Source organism: Hippoglossus hippoglossus, chromosome 11 (genome assembly GCF_009819705.1).
Source record: "Hippoglossus hippoglossus isolate fHipHip1 chromosome 11, fHipHip1.pri, whole genome shotgun sequence".
Taxonomy (NCBI): Eukaryota; Metazoa; Chordata; class Actinopteri; order Pleuronectiformes; family Pleuronectidae; genus Hippoglossus; species Hippoglossus hippoglossus.
The window spans coordinates 3,701,810-3,723,973 of NC_047161.1; the positions used below are offsets into that span (position 1 = coordinate 3,701,810).

Below are 22,164 nucleotides of genomic sequence, written 5' to 3' on the forward strand. Positions count from 1 at the left end.
AAAGTTAGTTTCTGACTTGAAATAACAAGGAGCCGTAACAAAAAGGCTCCTGTGCCGAAATATTAATATTCTGATGCTGCGTGGGTGTTTTCTGACACAACCTATCCTGCCACAGATGTGGCTTTGTTCGTCGCACACTGACGACCTCTCGATGGGGCAACACACCCAGGGCTTCTTGTAGCGTTGGGATGTGCAACACAAGAAGTGAAAACTCTCTCAGATTAATGAGGAAACTCTCCAACACAACAATCCTCATTCAAGGTTCTCTCACTCACTTTCTATCCATATCACACATTGTTTAGCAACACGTGAGATTTGCTTGAGGTGGAAGTGCAGATCTTAAATCTTTGAAAGTTCATTCTTTGGTTATTTTGAAACAGCAGAAGATAAAACCATTGTTTTTTTTCACGTTCGAATGGTTTTGCATTGGTGCATCATGTTGGCCTTCAATGGCAAACCTAGTATAACCATTAATAGAGGTAATTCAGCTGTTTGTGGAGTAATTCTGCTGAGAAATAAACAAATCAACAAACAGACAGGGGGGAAATGAAACCTCCTTTGAAGCACATTGGTTTCAACATGATAACGCAAAGAAACGAGAAAATCCAAACATGCAAAGTCACCGCAGGTTCATTCTATCACTGACAACTCCACATGACAATCTGTCCTGTTTCTTCTGGGTCCGACTCCACATGTTGATCTGGGCGACGATGCATCCGACCCTAAACACGACCCATTAAGAAGACGCATGAGGCCGATTCCACAAAGGCGTCTCAGTGCGGCGGCTGCTTTGCATCAGGCCGTGAGTTCAGAGATGAGCCTTGTTGTCCCGGTGGTCGGGGTGAGGCCGATGAGGAGACGAACAATGGCTGGGCCCATGCATGTGGAGGGCGGCAGTGACTGACACAAGCCACTGACGCTCCAAAGAATGCCTGGAGGCGAGCCAGTGCTGTGGACCACACCGCTGCCGCCGCCGCCCCCCCCCCCCCCCCCCCCCCATTTCCCATGGTGCCCCGAGCCTGCTGGGACGATACCTTCAAAGACGGCCCCCCGAGCGTCAGAAGGACTGCAAACGGAGCTGTGTACTGTGAGACGTGGACTTGAGACAGGAAGAGGAACGACAATTAGACATCAGCCAACCCACCCAACCTCAACTACACAGCATGGCTACAGCAAGCAGCTCAGGGCAGAGCGCATTCGGGCTCGGGAGGAAAAAGAAGAACCCTGGAGTCATGGATCAGATTAGCAAATTCTTTGGGGGAGACAAAAAGAAGAGGAGCAAGGTGAGCATCGGGATTTCTAATTTTTCAGATTATCTTTAAACTTTAGAGTTTAAAGTCAAATCATTTTTGTTAATAATGTTTGCTTCCAGTGCTGGGTTCTGTAGCATAAGACTGCAACTCTGGTCAAATCATAATCAGAGTTACTGAATTTAAATAGAAATTACACATTTTCAATTAAGAGTTTGGTACCTGACGGACATTTTTCTGAAGTTGATGGTTCACTTCCCCCAGTCAGAAACTCTTTATTCTCTTAACAGGCTGCTTTTATACAAAACTAATTTCAAGTTGGACACCAATTTGTAGATTGATTGAAAGATACTTCTTTATTGAGAAGTAAGTCTCTAGAAAATTTAAATTTCACAATTTAATTATAACTTGAGAGAAGGAACAAATTAATTTGGACTGAATCGTCGTTACTTCCAGCGTTTAAACCTTCCCCAACATTGAAATTTAATGAGCAACCAAGTCTACAAAATCTCAGATTTAGCCTCTTTTAAGCTTGAACAATGGGTGAGAGAGGCCCTCAGGAGCCACAGCTGCTCTCTACTCCGACCCTCATGCCTGCTTTTCTGAGTAGATGCAGAATGTCAGACTCACACTTTAATGCACTTGACTGTTTGTCCTGGAAAATATTGTTACAGGATTATACCTTCAGCTTTATTTCTGCATATTCACACTGATGAAAACTGCATGTGTGCATCGTGTCACACTGAGCGACAGTGTCCGCCTGCTACACCTGATTAATCTGATAAATGTGGCTTCACACTGCTGCTTCATGATTTCTCTCTTTCTCGTACTCTGTGGTGTGAAGCCTACTTCATATAAGCGTCACTCTCACCTGGTGAGACCAAACAACCCGTAAGACCTTCAGAAATTGCTATAATCATTGTAATTATTATATCACGAGGCTTGGAGGGTGAAGGGAGGATTAACTCTCAGGAAAGAGCTTCGAGCTACCGAGCTCTTTTTTATGCTGGTGAGTTATATGGCGCCTGAAAGTTAAAAAGTAAAAACCTGACTTGTATTTATCTGATTTCTGTTTGATTTCACAGTCGAATTATTTGAGTTTGTGATGTTTTGTACGACGTTAACATCGTTTGTAAGATGGACGATGCGTCTCCACTTCCTCCCGTTGTACAAAGATTTAAGCCAAATATGTGCGATGCCATCTTACACTTTTGACGCTATTTTGACGCCAATCACAAGTCAGCTGTCAATCATGACGTTTCACTGTGTTTCTATAGCATCAAATAACTAAGAACAAACTTACTGGGAAATAAACACTTGAACAAACATCAGTGTGATTAAAACGACCTTCAATGAGAGATCGTTGACAAAATGTCCCATCTGCTAACATGGAGGAGTTTATGACATGTACTGCAGCCAGCCACCAGGGGGCAATCAAGATGGCTTGGCTTCATATTTGCGTGTCTGTCATGTCGTCCATCTTCACACGCAGTCTGTGGTGAACATGTACTTGATCTCTGATCCTCACAGGGGTCGTTCCGGGGTCACCTGGCCTCCTCGCCCCAACAATCCTCCTCTCGCCGCCGGACCAATGAAAACGCTGTGGTGCATTTCTTCAGGAGCATTGTAAGTGTGGATTTCTTTGGATTTGCGTTTAATGGATATTACATAATAGCTCATTTTAATAGTTTACAAACATTTAACCATGTACATGAAGTCATTTTGTGGCGTCATGCTCACATCCTGAAGTTTACTGTGCCGTCAGTCACTGTGTCGCTTGGTGTTTTTCAGGTTTCCTCTCCTCGTCCTAAATCCAAGGTGAGTCTCATTTTTCACAGTATCTGTTTGGTTGATCGGTCCAGAGGCGGGGCCACGACACAGAGATCCTTATATTCATACATGACTTCCTGGTCTATACTAATGTTCCTCGGTAGAAGACGTTCTGTTTTAGAGGTTTCCTGTTTCCGGTTTACTTGTTAAACCAATGATTGGAAAATTTGAGATTTTGGTGCCATCTAGTGGTGGCATTGAAAGTGACAAGTACTCGTGCTCCCTTGTCCGTTCATCCACACCAAAACAATGTGAGCAATGCTAAAGATAAAATAACAGGATTGTTAGCCTCCAGATTTCATGGCAATCCATCCTCAAGTGTTGGTTGAGATACGTGACACTGCTAACATGGCTAAAATGCTATGTGTGGTGGTTTGAAATTACATTTAAGCTATAGTTTATATTTTTAATTATATGATTCAATATAATGACGTAATTTTTAAACGAGGGGCCGGGACCCTTCAGTGAGTCACATTGATAATATATCAAATATATCAAATACAGGAGTTAAATACTTTTTACTTTTCTGGTCACCAAGAATTATTCAAACCACTGAAAAGCTTTGGAGCTTCTGCCACTGCAGAGGAAACTGAAGGTGGTTTCTTTTCAAGATCAACTCTGGAAGTTAACCCACATTGCTGCTGATCTGATCGTGTCATGTTTGTATCCAGATTGTTGTTGGATGTGTTGAGTCGGAGGCGTCACACGCTCACTGCCCCTCATCTCATCATGTCACTGTATGTTTCTCTTTCATGTCCAGTGGAGAGACGTCTTGGGCTTGGTACGTCATTCAGTCTTTCCTTCTGCAATGGAACAATAGACCGACTTCTGAGTGCACCGCTGTGTGTGTGTGTGTGTGTGTGTGTGTGTGTGTGTGTGTGTGTGTGTGTGTGTGTGTGTGTGTGTGTGTGCGCACAATGATCCCATTTGAATCTGCCCGTAGAGAGAGCTCCTTTGTCTGCAGTGCACCTGTTACCTAACCCTCACTCTTGCTTTGTGTTCGGCTGCTTTCCTCAAAGACAAATATCTGGTTATCACATTTTGGAATCGAGACACTTATTATTCACCACAGGCCATAAAGCCGACAGAAGCTTGAGCGGTGATCGGTCAATCGAAACATAAAGAGATTCATTGATTTCTGAAACCACTGATTATTGGCTTATGAGTAAATTTGATAAATCTTAATCCCCCCCCCCTCCTTCTTTGCTTGAATCCAGAGCGACTCGCTGCTTCTGGATGACTTTGAAACTGCTCAGCTTTTTATGAACCACAACCGGTAAACATTTTATTTTAGGACCTCTTGGCCTGCACCTCTCTCCTCCTCCTCCTCCCTCTCCTCTTCCTCCTCCTCCTCCTCCTCCTCTTCTCTTTCACACCTCTAGTCATCTTTTAACACCTACATCTCCTCTGTGCCGGAGATGACTCACTCATCCATACGTTTTGTCTCCCCACCTCCATGTGAGACATATGTGTCCTCTGACGTCCCCTCACGTCGTCTGTGTCAGTCGGTTCACTGCAGACTTCACCTCGCTCTTGTCGTTTTCCTTCCCCTAAAGGTTGCTGTCGTGTGAATCCGGTCCTGTCACGTGTGCATGTTTTCCTCCTGTCACGTCTCGGTCATGGTTCTTCTCTCTCAGTAACAGACGCAGCTTTCCTTCCCTCCACATCTCGCTGCTGCTGTGGCAGAGAAACCACATACCTGCATCCTTTTTGTTCCATTTTTCATCTTAAAATCTGTAGAAATTTGATTATATCGAAACACAATCGAAAGACCTTTAAACTTTTGATAACTGTACGATTTCTAGAGGTTATTTTATTACATAAAAGTCACATCGATTTGGGTTTAGTGTCCACAGAAGAAATTCAGGAGTTAAAGCATTTTAAAACCCGGTGAAAAAAACAAATTCAATTACTAAAAGGTTGATCCCAATAAAATGGAATAGGGTGGATAGTTTGAAAAAAGGCAGCCTGGAAATCAGATCCCATTTTTATTTACTTTTTGCAGATTTACAAGATTTAAATTTGGTCTGGTAAAAAGAGATGTACAAAAAGTGCATTATCAAGGATGTGTGCTGAATTTCTTATATTTTTCAGGGACATATTATTTGTGGATGTGTGTTTTTTTTGTCCAACAACAGAAAGACTTCTGCTCTCTGTAACCAAACAAGCAAACTTGTTGAATGTGTCTCATCTCGTAAAAGAGAAAAAGTCCCATCGATGTAAAATGAATTAAACGTCTGCATAGAAAGGTCAAACTGCTCCACAGCAGCAAACGTGGTTTCAGGCCTCAGGTCCACATCTGTGCTCACAGACCATCTTTTTCTAGGCCTCGTCGCCACGTGCCGAGAGCGCAAAGTCGCCGGTCAGGAGACGCAGAGACCAAAGCACACTGTCCAGAATCTTCAACCTGGTGAGCTCGCTGCACGTTCACATCTGAATCTCCTTTTTTTATATATATATCAACAAAACTGGACCTCATCAGAAATCTTCCCCTGTCTGTGTTTACCCAAATGCAACAGTGATGCTCTCAGCAGAGATCAGTGAGTAGTGAATCAATGCAGTTTTAGAATGAGCACGTACCTCCGCCAAGGCCGAACATCCCCTTTAAATCAATCAAGCTGCACGAAATTACACAAACTCAAAGATGTCAGTCCCCTAAATGTGGCTGATTGTTTTCATCAAGATCCGTGAATTATCTCGGTGTTAAAGCCGGATCTGGACCAAAATTTAATGGGTTCTTTGTTAAAGTATACAACGTCCTCCCACCGAGTTTCGTGGAAATCAGTTCAGTTATTTTTGTGTAATCTTGCTCACAAACACACAAACAAACAAACAGACCGGGGTGACAACATAACCTCCTTGGCAGAGGTAATAGAGATTCATCATTTCAGTTGTAATAGTTTTATTCTTTTCATTCATCAAGATGCTTTCACAGCAGCCTGTCATCATAATAGACTAACAAACCAAAGAGCAACATTTTTATAAACCCATCTATTAAATTTCCACACACTCAAATCCATTGATTATTTCCCCACACACACGTCATCTACCTCAACTCCTCTGAGGGTGAATCTTCAGTGTGGATCTCACAAGAAAAACTTGACAATCAAATCGACTTTCATGAAACTACATCCCACAGATTTCTGGTAGCTGCCAGATAGAGAACAGACGTTTTTCATCTTCTTCTTCTTCTTCTTCTTCTTCTTCTCCCCAGGGAGAAACCAAGTCCCGTCCCCCCCCCAAACGCTGGAGCACCATCTTCTAAACTCTCCGCCGAGGACCAGACCACAGACCCAATGCCGACGGGACGAGACGAGGGAGGAGACACAGATCAGCAGGCGGCGGACTCACAACCTCAAGAAACGTTAACTCACTAACACAAAGCTTTTTGTGAATCTCTAGACACTGACACGGTGTAATCTCCACTCTCTGGGGACTGTTATCTTTATAATCCGACTCCTCCTGGATATCTTGTCATTATAATTTGTTTGTCAGAGGCTTAGCGAAGCTTTAACTTCAATATCCGACTGTAAAAATCACCTCTTTTGAGTTTGTTGTTCTGATGGTGCCACTGTCTGCTGTTTGGTTTTCTACTCGTCCCCTGTCGTCTGCATTTTGTACACGAGTGACGTTTTTTTTGTATCTCGCCGCTTCCTCGGTTCTGCTTGTGCTTGACTGACACGCATGTCGCAGGGAAAAGCAATTGAAACTGGAAACCTAAAAGATATGTTTTTATATAACAGCTTTGTTTGGAGTTATTAAACATGTACAGTTTGATGCTGTCGAATGAGAAGAATAAAAATGCCCTTTTAAATGCACTGGTAATAACACAAGTGTAAATACAACTGGTCCCATATCGTAGCTTCAGCATCTCATTTATCATTATTATTATTGTACGTTATCTGTTTGCGTCTTAAATTAAGTTTGAGGTTTTAATGTTGTTTGTGTTTTATTTTGAAAGAGGAGGTTTGTTAGAGTCGATGGTCGGATCGTAAGTGGCTCAGTGGTTAAAGGCAGAAGCAGCGAGAGGAGCAGGAGGATGTTGATTTCACATGTTCTGAGGTATAATGGTCATTTTCAGTTGTGTTCATAATGAATTGGATCACTGTTTGTGTTTGTATGCGATGTGTTTGTGAGTTCGCTCTAACTGTGTCGTCCAAAGCTCTGTAAAGTTGTCTTTTTCTGAGGTTGTTGACATGCGTCGCTGCTACAGGAGCAGAAAACTGAGTGTTGTGTTTCCACATTGTGTAAAACTCTTTGGGTTTTAAAATGTTCAACCTAACTGGAAATAAACATCTTTTGTCGTCTCATAGTTCGGAGTCTTTGACAATTCTTTTCACTTCACTACATTTACATTTCTGGGTTTCTGAGGCAATAAGACAGGACTAACTTTTACAAACCCTAAATATTAGTTAGCAGACGTTTGATGCTTTTCTTTGTGTTCAGAGTTTAGTGAACGTCTTCAATGCTTTGAATGCATTAAATAATATTCCCATCCCTTCGATTCAGGTTGGTTATAACCTTTCATGCATGTGGTCAGAGTTGAACAAGAGAGACCTCTGCAGCCCGGCCCCTGCACTGCTGCTGCTGCTGTTTGAGCTCGGTCGGTACGAGACAAGTGTTATAGAATGAGTCACAGCATCCAACAATCAAACATCCAAACTTTTTATTAACTTATAAACCAAGATTTTTTTTTTTTTCTTTTACATTAAGTGAGTAGACATCAGTATTGCACTGACATTTTTTTTACCCATGTGTTCTTATCTTCTAATGTAGATCGATGGCAAAAAGAAATGATGTGCAAAATGCAAATTAAAGCAACACTATGCAACGTTACAAAAACCAGCGTTTATCTCCAATATTCAGCCGTGAAACTTTTAAAATATGAAGAATCCTAAACAGTGTTTGGTGGATTTGGTACAGTGGCTCCCGGCTGGTTCAGGAAGCAGGGGATCATGGGTAATATCCAGCGTTCAGTGGTGTTTTAGTTCAGTGAGCGGGACTAAGACGTCAGAGCCGTTTCTTCTTTACATGAAATCCACGTAATCGCTCGGACACGGAGCCCAACAGTAATAATTAACACGTGGCTGCAGAGGGCGCTGTTGTTAAGTAAAAGTTGCATAGTGTTGCTTTAAAGTTATTTGAGTACATTCACAGCATGGCTTGTTTAAGATGTACAGTTTACAGCATCACCAAACAAGAACTGAGTTTACATGACACTGCACAAATGAAAAGACACCACCTCAATGAAACATGTTTTCTTCAAAATACCCATGACATGAAATTTATGCACATAAAGAAAAAAAGCTTCTCATAGAAACCGTCAATGATTCGTGTCCGCAGACTTTCAAAGTGATCATGTGATTCATTGTCCTTCACATATGTATTTATCTACATACAGTTTAGGGGCCATAAACATGTTTCACATTGATATTTAGTTTCCGCCAAAGCTCTCACTCGCCTCCTGTTTAAAAACGTGACCCGTGTTCAGATTGTGTGACTGAGTTCTGAGTTGATCCACGATCCCAGGCACGCTGCCCAGCAGTCCACCCATCCCTCCGCCCTCCATCCCCCCGTGAAAATCCACCTCCTCCACCTTCACCTGTCCTCCGGTCAAAAGAAAAGCTTCTCCCTCGTCAAATCCATAACCGTAGCCGTCATCCATATCCGCCGCAGTTGTGCTCGCATTGTTGCCGTTGGCCGAGGAGCTGGAGGCGAGTCTTTCGCACCGAGCCTGATGCCTGAGGAAGCTGTCTCTCCAGATGACTTTCTTGCCACACAGGCCGCACTCGTAGGGCCGCAGCCCTCCGTGGGTCTTAAGGTGCTTGGTCAGATGGTGCTTCATCTTGAAGGACTTTGTGCAAACAGGGCAGCCAAAAGGCCGGAGATTGAGGTGCTGCATCTTCACGTGCCGGTCACGCATACTCTTCAGGGTGTAGGCCTTGCCACAGTGGCAGAAGTGGACTTTTCCTGTGTAGGGGGCGCCGGCGAGGGAGATAGAGGATGATGAAGAGGGGGTTGGAGGTGAGGAGGGTGGAGGGAAAGCAGCAGAGGACGGGGACAGGTGGCGACTGGAGGTGGAGGTCAGTGAGCCACTTTGTCCCGTGCTGGTGGAGGGCCAGTGCCCCTCGGAGGCTGCCGTGGTGAAGTCTGGAGACGCAGGCACTAAAGGCCTCTGGGAAACCTGTCCTGTGCCATCCTCAATCTCATCATACGTGTCTCTGCTGAAGGTCCCTGCTGTGAAACATTCAAAATCCACATCCTCCTCCTCCTCGTCCTCCTCCTCGTCTTTGCTGCAGCTGCCGGCCTCTCCTTCCTGAGGCCTGTGCTCTTGATGGGACCAGGGACCCGACTGCCACTGCTGCCGGGCTGAATCCGGGCAGGACGGGCCCAGATCTCTATCACCTGATTGGTAAGCATGAACACCGGGCAGGTTGGAGGAGTGATCACTTTGCACTTTGTCCTTCATCACGTCCGCACTAGTCTTTACTGAGGCTTGTGCGGCTTCTGCATTCGCATTTGAAACTTGGTGCAGGTCTGCTGGAGAAAACAAATCACATGCAAATCGTTAGATTGTATTTATTCAGATTCTGTACTGAGAAGAAGAGTAGAAGGATTACGTGACCCAACATGAAAGAACAGGCTCGATATAAAGAATTTAACAATATTATTTGGCAAACGTTTTTGTGTGACAGCTTGTTTTTACCAAACTAAGGTTCTACCAAGTATAGATTTGGTATAAAATTCTTGAGTTATATAAAGTATTTGCTTTCCTGACTGTAGTAAATCAAGTAAGGACATAACATGAATGAATTGTTGTTTATAAATAGAAATCATTGAAAGCAGTAATTAATGTCTCTAGTAAAAGCTAAATCAGGATTCTTTCCTGGCTTGGTCAAAGTAACATGAGGCTTTTATATCTTACCACAATGTCCCATTTGTGCAAAGCTCTCTTTCTCTGCGGCATCGTCTCCTATTCCTTCATCTGCCTCAATCTCTCTCTTCTCATTCTTTCTCTTCTCTTGGTTCTGATCACCATCCCCGCTTCCTCGGTTCCTATCAAGCAGCCGATCGGCACTCGGCGCTGCTCCCCGCTGTTGAAACCTGACTTTCGGCTTTAATGTGTCACCGCTGGCAAACCCCCCGTGATGCCGGCTACTGTGTCCAGGTCCATCATGAGCAAAGTGGCTAGTTTTTGCGTGGCTTGGTACCCATGCCTCCTCGCAGCTGGTGTAATCACTCTCCGTGTAGCCGGGGAACGTGTCCAGTTGAGTGTCAGCTAAGTGCTGGGCTGATGAGGGCCGCGGACGCCCCCATCTAGGGAACTGCTGCGGGCGTCTCCAGGTAGCTAGGGGGGGCAGAGCGTCAGGCTTCCTCTCCCTCCTTCTTCCCTCCCTCTCCAAATTCAAGCAGTCGGTGCTGCTGGGGGATTGCTGTCGCGATGCGGTGCCCTGGTGAGCTGCAGCGGCCTCTCCAGGGGGGACGTCTACTGACACCCGGGGCCTCTTCAAGATCTCAGTGCATTTGTCCACAATGTGCCACATCTGAAGGAAACTGGCCACGGTGACGTAGTTCACAATGTCGTCATGCACGATGCTCAGCTGGCCTGTGTAGGCGGAACTCAGGACACTCTCAAAAGCTACCGGGTCCATAACCGAGGGCAGAGAAACTGTTGTGACATTCTTCAGTAACACCTGTTGGGAGAAAGGAACACAGACGTACTGAGGCTCCATCCAGACGACTACGTTGCAGATTTTAAGTTGAAATAATCTGCGTCCGCACAAGCTCCTTATCAGAAACAATCCCCACACATACTAACACATATGAACCGGTGCCTACCTGGTCGTGGAAGTAGGGCGAGGACGCAGCGAGCACACAGCGGTGAGCCCGGAACACCTGACCCTGCACCTGGATGGAGAGGTCGCACAGCCGGCCCTCCTCCCGCTGACGGTTCAGATTGTCCAACACAGCAGCGCGAGCGCCGGGGAAACACACCTGCACGGTCAAACCAGCTGGAGCTGCAGAGGCGCTGCAGGTCGGATCCATGGTCACAGAAGAGCTGCGAGGAACAATACAACAAAATAAAGCTGTTATTTGTGATATTTCATGTCTCTATACACAAGTAGATGTCATTCTAGACTTCAGCGTTTCCAAGATTACTTTTTTTACTGCTGCATTTGTTCTTGTGCTTCCTTTTGTTGCTGACTTTTCAGTTTCCTAGCAGGTTATAAATAAATAATCATATGTTCAGCATGTTTTTGTTGTCGTAAGAAAGATCAATTCCTTGAAGGGAAACTTGCCTTTTGTATTAAGGAAAGATCTCCGTACAATAAGTGTTGATAATATATATATATATCATTTTCAAGCTTGGTTTGAGTTTCCTTGTTTATTGATTCCATCATCATCAATAAGGAAACATATTGTATACCTACACATATTTATATATTTCTTATTTTAGTCTGATATACAACAGATGATACGGTTTATGAAAATGTTTATTCAAGCATCTAATCACATTAGCTTTTATTATTGCTGTTTTTAAGTGATAAATTAAGATAGAATCTTATAAGCAGAATATTCTGTAACGAAAATAACTTCTGATTAAATCTTATAGTTTAATTACTTGTTAAATATTTCTGCTATTAATCCTTGTGTCAAGTACAAACAGCAGCGCTTTGTGTTATGAAGCATTAGCATCTAGCTGATGTTAGCTCGCTACATTTAGCTAGCTCAGTCCAAACCACCATATAAACAAAGATAATTAACAATAGCATTATTATCACGATTCTTCAGTCTGACTTTACACAAATAAAACTTCAATACATGATTCTGGGTTCACTACTACACTCTATTCGTTCATGCGTTAGCTTCCGGCTAAAACAGCTAGCTAGCATGCTAACATTAGCTTGGTGCTTTACCTGTGTTGTCCGTACGTAGAGTTTTTGCCTAAATAAGTTGCGTTATTCCTTCTTGAATCCCGCGTGTTTATTCCCCACGAGCGTCATCGCTTGTTTATGTTGTTTACAAAACAAAAAACAAAAACAAATCAAGCTAGCAGATGCCAACAGCAGCTTGCCCGTGGGCGTAGCTAGCTGATGCTAGCTGATGCTAGCCGCTTGACAGCGCAGCATCACCGGCCTCACGCGCGACGCGAGTGGGTGTTTTGGTGCGAGGGTTTTTGAAAGGGTCGAGAGACGCCATGACACTGACGACGTGAACCTGCGGGTCGAAGCTTGCGGGTGTTTTACGAGCGGGTTTCATGGCGCTGCGGGCGGAGACTGCAGGTTTTTTTATTGAGCGTTACGTGATCGGAAACTCATGCGGACTGCGCGCCGCCATGTCGGGCTGACCCCGCCCCAGCGACCCCCCGCAGCCCCCGCAGCTTAAAGACACAGTCCCCCCGCGAGATTCAGTGTGAAATCAGGGGGCTTTTCGGCTTCTATCGGGTTTGTAAGAGAAAAAAAGAAAGAAGGCAGCTTTAAAATCCGCAGCGTCAGCCGCAGCATCTGCCCAGTCAGCCCCGCACAGCCGCGGGGATTTACCGCAGTGCATCTGCAGCGAGCATCCTCCGCACGGAGCCACGGAGGAGCCGCTGTGGCGCAGGAGGACCGCCGCGGACCGAGCGCAGGACTAGCGCACGTCTTTTTCACGTTTCCTCTTCAGTCACTTGAAGCGCGTGGCTCCCGTCCTCACGCACCTTTTTACCTGCAATGCCAACGCGAGGGACGCATCTCTTCTCCGGGGTCGTTAGATAGGTGAGATTACCAGTGTTTCCACCGGCATCACAGGGGAGGATATCTGGGTTGTCTGTGCTTCGAGGAGGCCTCACATCCAGGACTGTGATTTCTCAATTTATTTTTTGTGCACCATTGCCTGCAAGAGGTAGCAATTCAATCCCCGTGGAGCATGCATGTTATATAAGTATGTGCACTGGCATGTTGTAATGACTGCATTGTAGACGTGCAGGCCAGTGTTTTTGCTGTGTTGCACGTTATATAAACACAATCCAGCCTGTGTTTAGCTTGTCAACATAGAGGGAGAGCAGAGCAATGTGGCCCCTGCAGGCAGATGTAACGATCCCTCTGTGCAGCTCCCATTAGGACCTCAGGGAAGCACATAATCAAATCTCAGGGTGTTGATCTGGGGAGCACTGAGGGCCACCAGCTTCCAGAGATCCAGTCTAGTGATGCTGCTGGATGATTGAGAGCCGAGAAATACAAGCGCACAGGCTTTCAAATTTTCCCCCATTGTGGGAATAATGGATCATTGTCTTATCTGATCTCATCTTGACTTGAATGCATGAGTCCAGTGGGGGCACATTTATTTTCTGTAATCAGGACGCAGCAATAATCTGTGGTAGTAATATTCTGTTCACATCACAAACACATTTACGAGGGCGTAGCCTGGGGAAGGACACGTTTATTCTTTTGCACTTAACAATGCATGAGCTGCCAGGCACATACAAGTGAGGTTAGCCTGCACTTTACTGGCCTACAGCTTTTTGAAATTTACAGATAAGCTCCAAAATATAGTTGAAGTTTCAGTCCTTGCAAACGTGGAGGTGCTCTGTGTATAGGTGTCATTTAAAGCTTCAACAACAATCCTCTGGAGCGTCAGTGGTTGTAGTTTTTGAGGATCCTCGTCCAGCGAGAACAATACGGGCCGCTCCTCCAGTGCCATGGCAGCATCACAGCTCCTGCTCCTCTCTCTGCTCTGCACGCTGTTCGGTGAGTTCTTCACAGCCTGCCAGTATTGTTTCTACCTCATGCAAACCCAGAGCTGAATAAAAAAGAAATACACCTCCTTCCTTTCTAAACAGTGCACCAGTGTCATGCGGCCTGCGCAGAGGTGGACTCGGACACCGAGGCAGTAGCAGGCAAGGGCTTCAAGCTGGGCTGCGTCTCCTGCAAGCTGAGGAGCGAGGTGGAGAGTACATGCGTTATTGAATGGTTCTTCAGACCCAAAGGAGAAGTCGATTTTGTTCACGTGAGTGCACCATTAATTTAACGAGTTGTATTTTTAGTCTGATGCCAGCACTAATGTGGCTCCTTCGCGGAGTTCTAGTCGTCCAAGAATCGTTAAAATAAAACCTGTCCCAGGCTGCATCCCTTTAAGACACAAGCTATATTTATACACTCAAGCTCTCTTCCTTCCTGTGTCTCTCTCACTCACATATACACGCACATATTGTCCTCGATCACATGACAGCATCCAGTGCTGAGGTCGCTGCGAGCAATCGGTTGTGATACTTTTCACTCAGAGATCATTAGAGCTGCAGAGATGACACACGACTGTGTTGACCTTGTGCTGCCTCCTCTGTTCGTCACTGGAGAGCATGTGGGGATCATGTAGCCGAGCACGGTGCACGGTGCAGCACAGCAACATCCAAATACCATATACAGGGCTATTGCAGAACGAACTTGAACCCCAACCCTTCTGAAGAGGTAGAGAACATAGAATAACAAATACAACGTAAAGAAAGTATAAGGCCATCTCATTATATTCACAAGCTATAAATTCGATGATTTGATTTGAGCACTGTGCAAATATACTGTGTACATGCAGTTTTCTGTCACATTAGCCTTTCGATGAACCTTTAGGTCTCTTTGTGTCTCAGATCTACACCTACAGCAGCGGGGTCGCCTCCATCGAGAACGAAGAGTTCATCGATCGCGTGGACTGGAACGGCAGCAGAATGAGCAACGACATCCAGGATGGATCCATATACGTGCTCAACATCACCTTCAACGACACGGGGACCTACCGCTGCTATTTCAACCGCGTCCTCATCTACCCAAACCACGAGTACATCAATATCGTCAGCAAACTGGTCCACCTCAATGTGGTGGCTAAAGGTACGGTGACAACAGCTTCACTGCGCGGCGTGAGATCTTTTTATGTGAGCACAGATCAAACTGAAAATGGTGGGATTTCCAGCATAGACAGCAAATAAAGACCTCTCGTCGTGCAACATAGAAAGCACAAATACGGGTACCGCCATCTTGCACTTTCTCAGCAAGTCTCGGCCTGTTTTGTATTGCATCAGATAAATAATTAAAACCAAACTTACATCAGTGTGATAAGAAAGACCTAAAATTACAGATTTCCTCTTTGAGAAACAAATCGGTTTAATGCCAAGGTTTTGGTATTTTCTTGGAAAGCTACAAGAGCAGGCTACATTTTGAAATGATGTAACCGATTCATCCCATCCCCTCCCATCGGCCCCCCCCATGAGGCCAAACATGAACGTGTTTCTCTTATCAGACAAAGCGGATTTCCATCAACTTACCAACACTCCATGTCCCATCTGCTAACACGGAGGAGGCAGGGTTAAAGTAGTGGAGAAAGTCAGCATCAGTGTGGGGGGGTTTATTGTTTAACGTTCGCTCTTCACTAAATAACCAGACCTTCGTTGTGGTGAATGCTAAACACGGGAAGTTCAGCATCTAAAAGCAGGGTTTTCTTTGTCTCGGGTAGATTTGTTTTTACCGGGTCACGTTCGTTGCATCGCTTTAAATATTCTGGAAAGAACGGGTGGCAGGTCGGATGTGAGGTGAAGATGCAGCAGCTTCTGATGATGAGGAGGATGATGATGATTCACACGACATCCCAGAGGACCCCTGCACAGAATCAAATCAGGAAGGACACAAACGCAGTTGATTGCATCCTTGACCAGACAGTGTTCTTCCAGTGTAAAAGCAATCAGCCACATACCTGCGTCTTCACACTCAGGCCCCTCGCACACTGAAAAGATAAATCATCCATCGTCGGAGGGATGTTTCCTGTTTGATGGAGCGTTGTGAGTGTCTGTCTGATGAGTTGATTTCCTGCCGCCTCCTTTGCAGCGACCAGAGGAACAGCTTCCATCGTGTCAGAGGTCATGATGTACGTGACCATCATCGGGCTGCAGGTTTGGCTCCTCATAGAGATGATATACTGCTACAGAAAGATCTCAGCGGCCGGGGAGGAGGCGCTACGAGAAGCAGCGTGAGTATTTTTTACGGAGCTGTCAAAGCCTTGTTACTACAACTTTGGGGATTTTAAAGCAAATCTTTCAATAGCATTGAAAACTGTCTGTTAAAGCTAAAGACATGTTTCTGCGTTTTGTGTGTTTGAAAAGAGATCCACGTTTTCCCATTAGGATTAAAACCTAAAGTACAGTATGTGTGGTAGAGCTCAAACAGTAATGTTAACCAAACATTTAATGAAAGATTAACAAAAAGCATAAACATGTACGAGAAGGATTCTTTAAATTTGGATTTCAAGGTGTTGTAACCAAGATGTTCTGACAATTTCTATACTGTAAATTTCTTGTGACTTATCAGCTCCCACGTTTTCTGGTAACGATTATGCTCTCGTGCTTGTTTGTATAGAAACAACACACATCTGGGTGAAAACCTGTGGGATACGTGTTCTGCCATATTCTGAATATCTGAACACTTTGAAAACTTCAAATCTAAAAAAAAAAAAACGTTTTGCACGATTGAAACAAAAGATTATGAAACCTTGCATAAGGTTTTAACAGGCTGGGAAATGTAAATATGCTTTTCTATTTGAGTTTTCCTTCTTTAAAACCGCAGCTCTCTTTTTACGGGCTTTGCAAAGTGTGTGTTTCCACCTGATTGCCTCTTTATTTATGTCCCACTGCTGAACTCACACCTATAATTATACCTTTGTTACATCCTCTCTTCTGTCCTCTGACATACTTATTTACTTCAGGTCATTTACATGTTGTCTGTGTGTTTTCACGTGTGTCTCTTTGTCTGCCATCTCACGCTCCGTCTGTCTCCTTGTCGTGTTTTCATCTTGTCCGTCCCGTCATGTCTTCGTCCTCCCTAGTAAAAACCAAACTACTGTAAGTCAAAAAAACAAAAAAACAAACAAAGACCTGTCATATCTGTGTTCTTGTATTTTTTACTTTTTTAAAAGCCATGTCACTGTGATGAAGTAAAACATTTATGACTTGTTTTTTTTGTAATTATCTTTCTCCTTCTAGAAATGCTGAATATTTAGCAATAGCCACGGAAGGTAAAGATAACTGTGCCGGGGTGCAGGTTGGAGAATAGCACAGGTATGTGAAAACTCAATATTCAATCAACTCCAAAGTGATAGAGTCTTTGCAACAGTTCTCTTACAATAGTAAAGAGGACTCCTGGATCCAGTCTTTCATTAAAAGGTTTATATCTCATCCTGGAAAAAACGTTTTGTAGTTTTTACGTAATCCTGCTCACCAACAAACGGACATGTGCAAAACATAAGTTCCTTGGCGGAGGTAACAAAAAACGATTATGAAAGAAGGATTTATTGTTAATGTGCACTTAGTTAATTGTAGTGTACCTAATAAATATTGTATTTTCTAGTATTTATAAATAATAGTGCATTTCAATATGTGACAGTAACATTTAGTTTGTCTTTTCCTTCAGGCCTCTTCCAGACATGAAAACATCCGTCCACCCTCCGACCTGCATGAAGACAAACGGGGGAGAAGCCTCCCCCTCATCGCATCGCTCTATTTTACCTTTTCCTCTTCACACATCTCAAGCGGATGTGACATTACAAGGGGAGCATGGTACCAGCACTGTAAATAGTCTTCTGCACGCAATAGCATGTCCTGCACTTAAGAGAACCATTATGCATTAATGAGCCACACTGTTAAAAAAGCATATACGACACACTCAGTATTTCTTAAATCATATGTAGTCATCCATTCATAGGAAATGTACGTGGGTCTATGTTGGACTCCGTGGGGTGGATTGTAAACGAAAGGTTTTTACGATATCATCACCACCTGATGTTTAAATAACGAGACTATGTCCGGTGATGTTATTTATAAAATAGAACGTGGTGGATTATGATAGATGGTCTTTCCAGTTGTAAGTTGTACAATGATCCCTTGAGATGTGCTAATAAAATCTGAGAAAACACGAGGTGGAGATGTCATCTGTTGTTCGGTTGATGTGGTTACGGGAATAATGAGTCAAATCCAATCCTGTTTGTTTAATGTTCTTTATATTATTCCAGCATGTCCACCATTCATCCAATCAGAACCAGTTTCACTCACAGATGTAAAGGAATAGTTCAACATTTAGAGAATTACGCCCACCTACAAGCACTTAGTCAGACTTAAAGTAAATTGGCTATTCTATTAAACCAGTTTCCTTCTGGCTCAAACATCCTAAAGGTACAAAGACGAGAGGAATTTATAAGCTCCTCTAACTTTTAGAAAGAAAGTGGATTAGTGTTGAAATATTCCTTCCTGGAGAAACGTCGGTCCTGTCTGATTTAAACCTAAATCTCCTACAGTTGTAAGACGCAGTCCGTGCCGGGATACTGAGGCAGGTTGAGCTGGTACTTCCTCTCCAGGCCCGGTGGCACAAAGCGACCCCCGAGGAAGTGGTACCGTCCTCTGAACAAGGAGGCGGACTTCTTCGGCGCGGTGAGAGAGATGAGCATGTCGGGCTGGAGTCCGTCTGCGCTGCCCTGCTCCACGTCCCAGCCTTTAAATAAACACACAACAATCCAGTTTTATGATGCAGTGCAGGTTGTTTCTGCCTGAGAGTGATCGGCTCAGTAAAAAAAGGCATTAGTCAGATATTAGTGCTACAGGCAAGGTCAAAGGGTCAAAGGGTCATTCAAATCGACAGACTTCTTCCCTAGTTCTGAGTGTGTGAGGACTGACCTGAGGGGATGTCGATGCTGGCGATGGGGACTGTGGTTTTCTCCAGCACGTCTAGGATGGAACCAAAAGGTTCTCGCACAGCCCCCTTGAAGCTGAAGCCGAAAATGGCGTCGATCACCAGGTTGTAAGCCTGGTCAATCAATTGGGCCTGACAAGATAATCACAGAGAAATTAAGTTTTTTTTGTTTTCATTGTCTCGAAACACAGGCAAACTGTTTATTTTACTTCTCAAAGTACATGTGTGAAGCCACTAATTCAGTTTGTGCATCATCAGTTGTTGATCATATTTCCGACTGTGGTTTTATGAGCGATAAAACCCATTTCAGCCACAAGGATCATTAAGGCTTCATCTAAACTGACACTTGTTTACCGAGATCAAATTCTGTGTAAGTCTCTTACAGCTTGAAATAAAATGCTCAGTCATAAACACAAGAAGCAGAAACATTTCCTCCACCACAGAGAATGAAGCTGCTGCATAATTGATTAACACTGAACCTCAGGCATCTCAGTCAGGAAAGGGATCTCCATTTTCTGGCACTGTGTGGTCAGGCCCTGGAACAGCGGCTTGTTGGGCCTCTTCGGGTACAAGATGGTGGGCTCGTAACCCTGCAAGACGACACAACACACAAAGATATTATTGTCACCAACACATCCATGAGTTAGATCAGGCAAAGAAAGGAAGTCGGATTAAACAGTTATGGGTAAAGAACACCGTCGTCAGATTGGTTTAAAGCTCCACAGAGGTTTTATTTAATTCTGAAAATCACAGTGTTTTTGTTTAAAGCAAATCAACATCGGTGCCATTTTCCTTCTGTACTCTCACATAGGCTCAATTGGAAAATTATGACCGGACCTCGGTGCAGGTCTGAAAGCAGCTTTTACTGTAACACAAGTGTGGGACACTCACAAAGAGCTTGAGGTGTCGGGCACAGACCAGGCCGTCGCCTCCGTTGTTACCTGGTCCACAAACCACCAGCAGAGAAGGTCTCGCCTTGACGAGGGAGGTGATCGGATACGCCTGCAACAATATCACAACACAACAATACGGCATCAACAGAGGATTTTCTTTACAGCAGCTACTGATGAGAGAAGCTGACAGAGTAATTAAATAATTCCCTGCTTCAGGTTTAGACATATACTTACACTGCCAATGCAAAAATCCAGTTTCTTGGTAACTCAGCTAAATTGATTAATTGGCTTTACATTAAACACTGTCATTTTCATTTCAAAATAAGAGCCTTGCTTTTAAACCTCACCCGTGTGATGGCTGTGGCACAGCTGAGTCCAGCCAGCTCCATCAGCTGGTCCACACTGAAGCCGTACTCACTGAAGAGCTCCTCGTCAATGTGCTGGGCCTCCTCCTGCCTGTGGAGCATCTACAGCTCAGTTTGGACACACACATACGAGCTGTACGTGTTTTTACTGCTCTGTGTACGAGATGTGAAACCTCACCCGAGATATTTTATCGTCTTGGCCATGGTGGATGCTGCTCTGCTTCTGAAACAGTTCCTCTGGTGGTTGTTAGCTGCAGCCGGCAGCGGACATGTCCCCGTCTGAGCGAGGACGGAGACGGCTCTGGAGGTCACCAGGACGCCGATCCCAAACAGAGCCCGCACACTCAACATCCAGAGGGATCCGAACTGCTGGAACAGACGAGACACGCATGATCTAAACTGAGCTGAGGGAGGTTCAGCCCCACGTCGATCACATGGCTTCATGAACTGTTAGACATGTAACTGTGGAGCCTCTGTTAAAACAAACAGCTTTTACATGAAGCCAGGGAGCTGTGGCTCAGACATGCCGAGTGCTGATGAAAGCTTTTCTGCACAATCTGCTGATATCGCTGCCTTGTGCTGCTGTTCCACTGCTTTCATTGCTGACTTGCATTTTTCCTCTAAGCTTCCTCCGTCCACCTGCAGCTTGTTTTCCACAATAAATCATCCCCACGCACTCAGCTGCTGCTGAGGATGCTTTACAGTAACGTGATGAAACAAACGGCTAAATAAAGCGTGTTCAGCTTCTTTAGTTCACTTTTAATTTAAAAACGCAGATTTTTGAATCCTGTATGGATGAGATGTAACTATCAATCCTTCATCCTGCTATAATGAAATGATCATTGGATAATTTATGAATCTTTCAGTCTATGAAGTGTCAGAAAATAATTAAACACACATTTTCATAACCTCGGGGTTAAATTGAAAATCTTCTTTTGAAACCTTATAGAATATTAATACGGCAGAATTGTGCATATATAAATATATATAGTCATAGTTTGATATTCATAAAGCAGGTTGTAACACCTGGTTTAGATCAGTGCTGCAATAATTATATATAAAAACATATGCACTTAATTGTTACCATTGTAAATATGAAAACAAGATAATTAGCAGTTCTGTTTATTATAGAATTAAATCCACAAAATACAATTGTACACTTATTCTAACATGCAGCTGAATGCAATGACACCTTGTTGATGTTATTCTGTGTTTAAATTCTCTTAACTTCCGACAGTCAGGTGAGTTATTAATGTGGAAGTTTCACTCTCTAACAATCAACTTCCTAAAAACACAGAAAGAAGAAGTTTGAGACTTTAGCTTCAGTTCTGTTTCAGTTTGTTTGTTTGCTAACGTTACACGTGTTTGTGTAATTTAACACGTTGGATTAACTCACTAAATGTTAAAGGTTATTTCCTGAAAAACTATTCAACAAAGACGTTTTTCCCTTTGAACAAAACTTACGGATCAACAACGAGCTGATAAACTGAGGAATCGAACATCAACATGAGCACCACTGAGCTGGCGACTACTTCCGGGTCTGGATATATATATAAACACTGGTCTAACTTCAAAATAAAATAGTACTTCCGTTTTATGGCGGAAGTAAGATTAGAGATTGAGAAATGCTCTTATTATGGAAAAAGAGGGTGACAGTATAAAGTATAAAATTTGAAATACCACAAAACATTGTCTCATCATTCCTGCATTTAAAAAACTATTATTAAGTATTAAAAAATGAACGTACCCCTAGTTCAGGATGGTCCATTTCAAGATATTAATATTATTATTGGACAATTATTGACTCTTAATTAATTATCAAGCAAAGCAAATCTCAAGTAAGTTTCTTAAAATGTTCCTCAAACTGAAGTCTGAGTATTTCAACAGGGTTATGGGTTAATTTCACAATAAAGGTTTAATCATCCTTCGCATCGGCACCTGAACATCTTCATCCTTGGTCTCTCTTCTTTTGATTCAATGAAGTTGTTTGTTATATGAATATATGAATGAATACAATAATCTGAAGTTTTGAGATTTGAAGATATGAATTCCACACTTTTTAGAATATTAGCTTTTGAAAGAAAAAGCCCAGACTCTGCAAATGAATCAAAAAGAACTGACCCAACAGTGG

At 43.7% G+C, this 22,164-nt stretch overlaps 4 protein-coding genes across 14 annotated transcripts; 2 read left to right on the forward strand and 2 right to left on the reverse strand.

Moving 5' to 3' along the window:
• The first annotated feature begins 1,030 nt into the window (after positions 1-1,030).
• Positions 1,031-7,389, forward strand: mbpa (myelin basic protein a). 6 transcript variants are annotated; one of them, XM_034599445.1, is made up of 8 exons: positions 1,032-1,283; positions 2,781-2,876; positions 3,042-3,068; positions 3,841-3,861; positions 4,298-4,356; positions 5,407-5,490; positions 5,600-5,620; positions 6,295-7,389. In XM_034599445.1, exons 1-8 carry the CDS (start codon positions 1,164-1,166, stop codon positions 6,455-6,457), a joined length of 591 nt encoding a protein of 196 aa, XP_034455336.1. In that variant the 5' UTR covers positions 1,032-1,163; the 3' UTR covers positions 6,458-7,389. The 6 variants fall into 6 exon arrangements, with proteins under 6 accessions (XP_034455337.1, XP_034455336.1, XP_034455338.1 ...); XM_034599446.1 differs by lacking the exon at positions 5,600-5,620 and having other exon boundaries at positions 1,031-1,283; XM_034599449.1 differs by lacking the exon at positions 4,298-4,356 and having other exon boundaries at positions 1,033-1,283.
• Positions 1,482-18,013, forward strand: scn1bb (sodium channel, voltage-gated, type I, beta b). 3 transcript variants are annotated; one of them, XM_034599443.1, is made up of 8 exons: positions 1,482-1,492; positions 12,553-12,835; positions 13,657-13,807; positions 13,900-14,066; positions 14,698-14,935; positions 15,926-16,067; positions 17,077-17,151; positions 17,504-18,013. In XM_034599443.1, the coding sequence occupies exons 3-7, from the start codon at positions 13,759-13,761 to the stop codon at positions 17,144-17,146; spliced, it is 666 nt and encodes a 221-aa protein (XP_034455334.1). In that variant the 5' UTR covers positions 1,482-1,492; positions 12,553-12,835; positions 13,657-13,758; the 3' UTR covers positions 17,147-17,151; positions 17,504-18,013. The 3 variants fall into 3 exon arrangements, with proteins under 3 accessions (XP_034455334.1, XP_034455332.1, XP_034455335.1); XM_034599441.1 differs by having other exon boundaries at positions 12,553-13,807; XM_034599444.1 differs by lacking the exons at positions 17,077-17,151; positions 17,504-18,013 and having other exon boundaries at positions 12,553-12,962; positions 15,926-16,086.
• zbtb22a (zinc finger and BTB domain containing 22a) lies at positions 7,733-12,443 on the reverse strand. 2 transcript variants are annotated; one of them, XM_034599407.1, is made up of 4 exons: positions 11,999-12,443; positions 10,920-11,139; positions 10,006-10,774; positions 7,733-9,617 (listed from the first exon to the last, which is right to left on the reverse strand). In XM_034599407.1, exons 2-4 carry the CDS (start codon positions 11,124-11,126, stop codon positions 8,515-8,517), a joined length of 2,079 nt encoding a protein of 692 aa, XP_034455298.1. In that variant the 5' UTR covers positions 11,127-11,139; positions 11,999-12,443; the 3' UTR covers positions 7,733-8,514. The 2 variants fall into 2 exon arrangements, with proteins under 2 accessions (XP_034455298.1, XP_034455297.1); XM_034599406.1 differs by having other exon boundaries at positions 7,733-9,620; positions 11,999-12,383.
• A 79-nt stretch (positions 18,014-18,092) lies between the features above and the next one.
• On the reverse strand, positions 18,093-21,595 carry naxe (NAD(P)HX epimerase). Of its 3 annotated transcripts, none has more exons than XM_034599435.1 (7): positions 21,498-21,595; positions 20,212-20,402; positions 20,016-20,124; positions 19,667-19,777; positions 19,255-19,365; positions 18,760-18,907; positions 18,093-18,577 (listed from the first exon to the last, which is right to left on the reverse strand). In XM_034599435.1, exons 2-7 carry the CDS (start codon positions 20,382-20,384, stop codon positions 18,378-18,380), a joined length of 852 nt encoding a protein of 283 aa, XP_034455326.1. In that variant the 5' UTR covers positions 20,385-20,402; positions 21,498-21,595; the 3' UTR covers positions 18,093-18,377. The 3 variants fall into 3 exon arrangements, with proteins under 3 accessions (XP_034455326.1, XP_034455327.1, XP_034455328.1); XM_034599436.1 differs by having other exon boundaries at positions 20,212-20,399; positions 21,498-21,594; XM_034599437.1 differs by lacking the exon at positions 21,498-21,595 and adding an exon at positions 21,430-21,447.
• Between the last annotated feature and the right edge of the window lie 569 nt (positions 21,596-22,164).

Bases quoted from the DNA above. Each gene is read 5' to 3' on its own strand.
- mbpa (XM_034599445.1), top strand. From the start codon at position 1,164: ATGGCTACAGCAAGCAGCTCAGGGCAGAGCGCATTCGGGCTCGGGAGG. The intron at 2,877-3,041 runs GTAAGTGTGGAT...GGTGTTTTTCAG, and splicing joins TGCATTTCTTCAGGAGCATT to GTTTCCTCTCCTCGTCCTAA. The intron at 5,491-5,599 runs GTGAGCTCGCTG...CAAATGCAACAG, and splicing joins TGTCCAGAATCTTCAACCTG to TGATGCTCTCAGCAGAGATC.
- zbtb22a (XM_034599406.1), bottom strand. From the start codon at position 11,126: ATGGATCCGACCTGCAGCGCCTCTGCAGCTCCAGCTGGTTTGACCGTG. The intron at 10,775-10,919 runs GTAGGCACCGGT...TTCTCCCAACAG, and splicing joins CGCCCTACTTCCACGACCAG to GTGTTACTGAAGAATGTCAC. The intron at 9,621-10,005 runs GTAAGATATAAA...TGTTTTCTCCAG, and splicing joins TGCACAAATGGGACATTGTG to CAGACCTGCACCAAGTTTCA.
- scn1bb (XM_034599441.1), top strand. From the start codon at position 13,759: ATGGCAGCATCACAGCTCCTGCTCCTCTCTCTGCTCTGCACGCTGTTC. The intron at 14,067-14,697 runs GTGAGTGCACCA...TTTGTGTCTCAG, and splicing joins GAGAAGTCGATTTTGTTCAC to ATCTACACCTACAGCAGCGG. The intron at 14,936-15,925 runs GTACGGTGACAA...CCTCCTTTGCAG, and splicing joins CCTCAATGTGGTGGCTAAAG to CGACCAGAGGAACAGCTTCC.
- naxe (XM_034599435.1), bottom strand. From the start codon at position 20,384: ATGTTGAGTGTGCGGGCTCTGTTTGGGATCGGCGTCCTGGTGACCTCC. The intron at 20,125-20,211 runs GTGAGGTTTCAC...GATGCTCCACAG, and splicing joins AAGACGATAAAATATCTCGG to GCAGGAGGAGGCCCAGCACA. The intron at 19,778-20,015 runs GTGAGGTTTAAA...ATATTGTTGCAG, and splicing joins GTGCCACAGCCATCACACGG to GCGTATCCGATCACCTCCCT.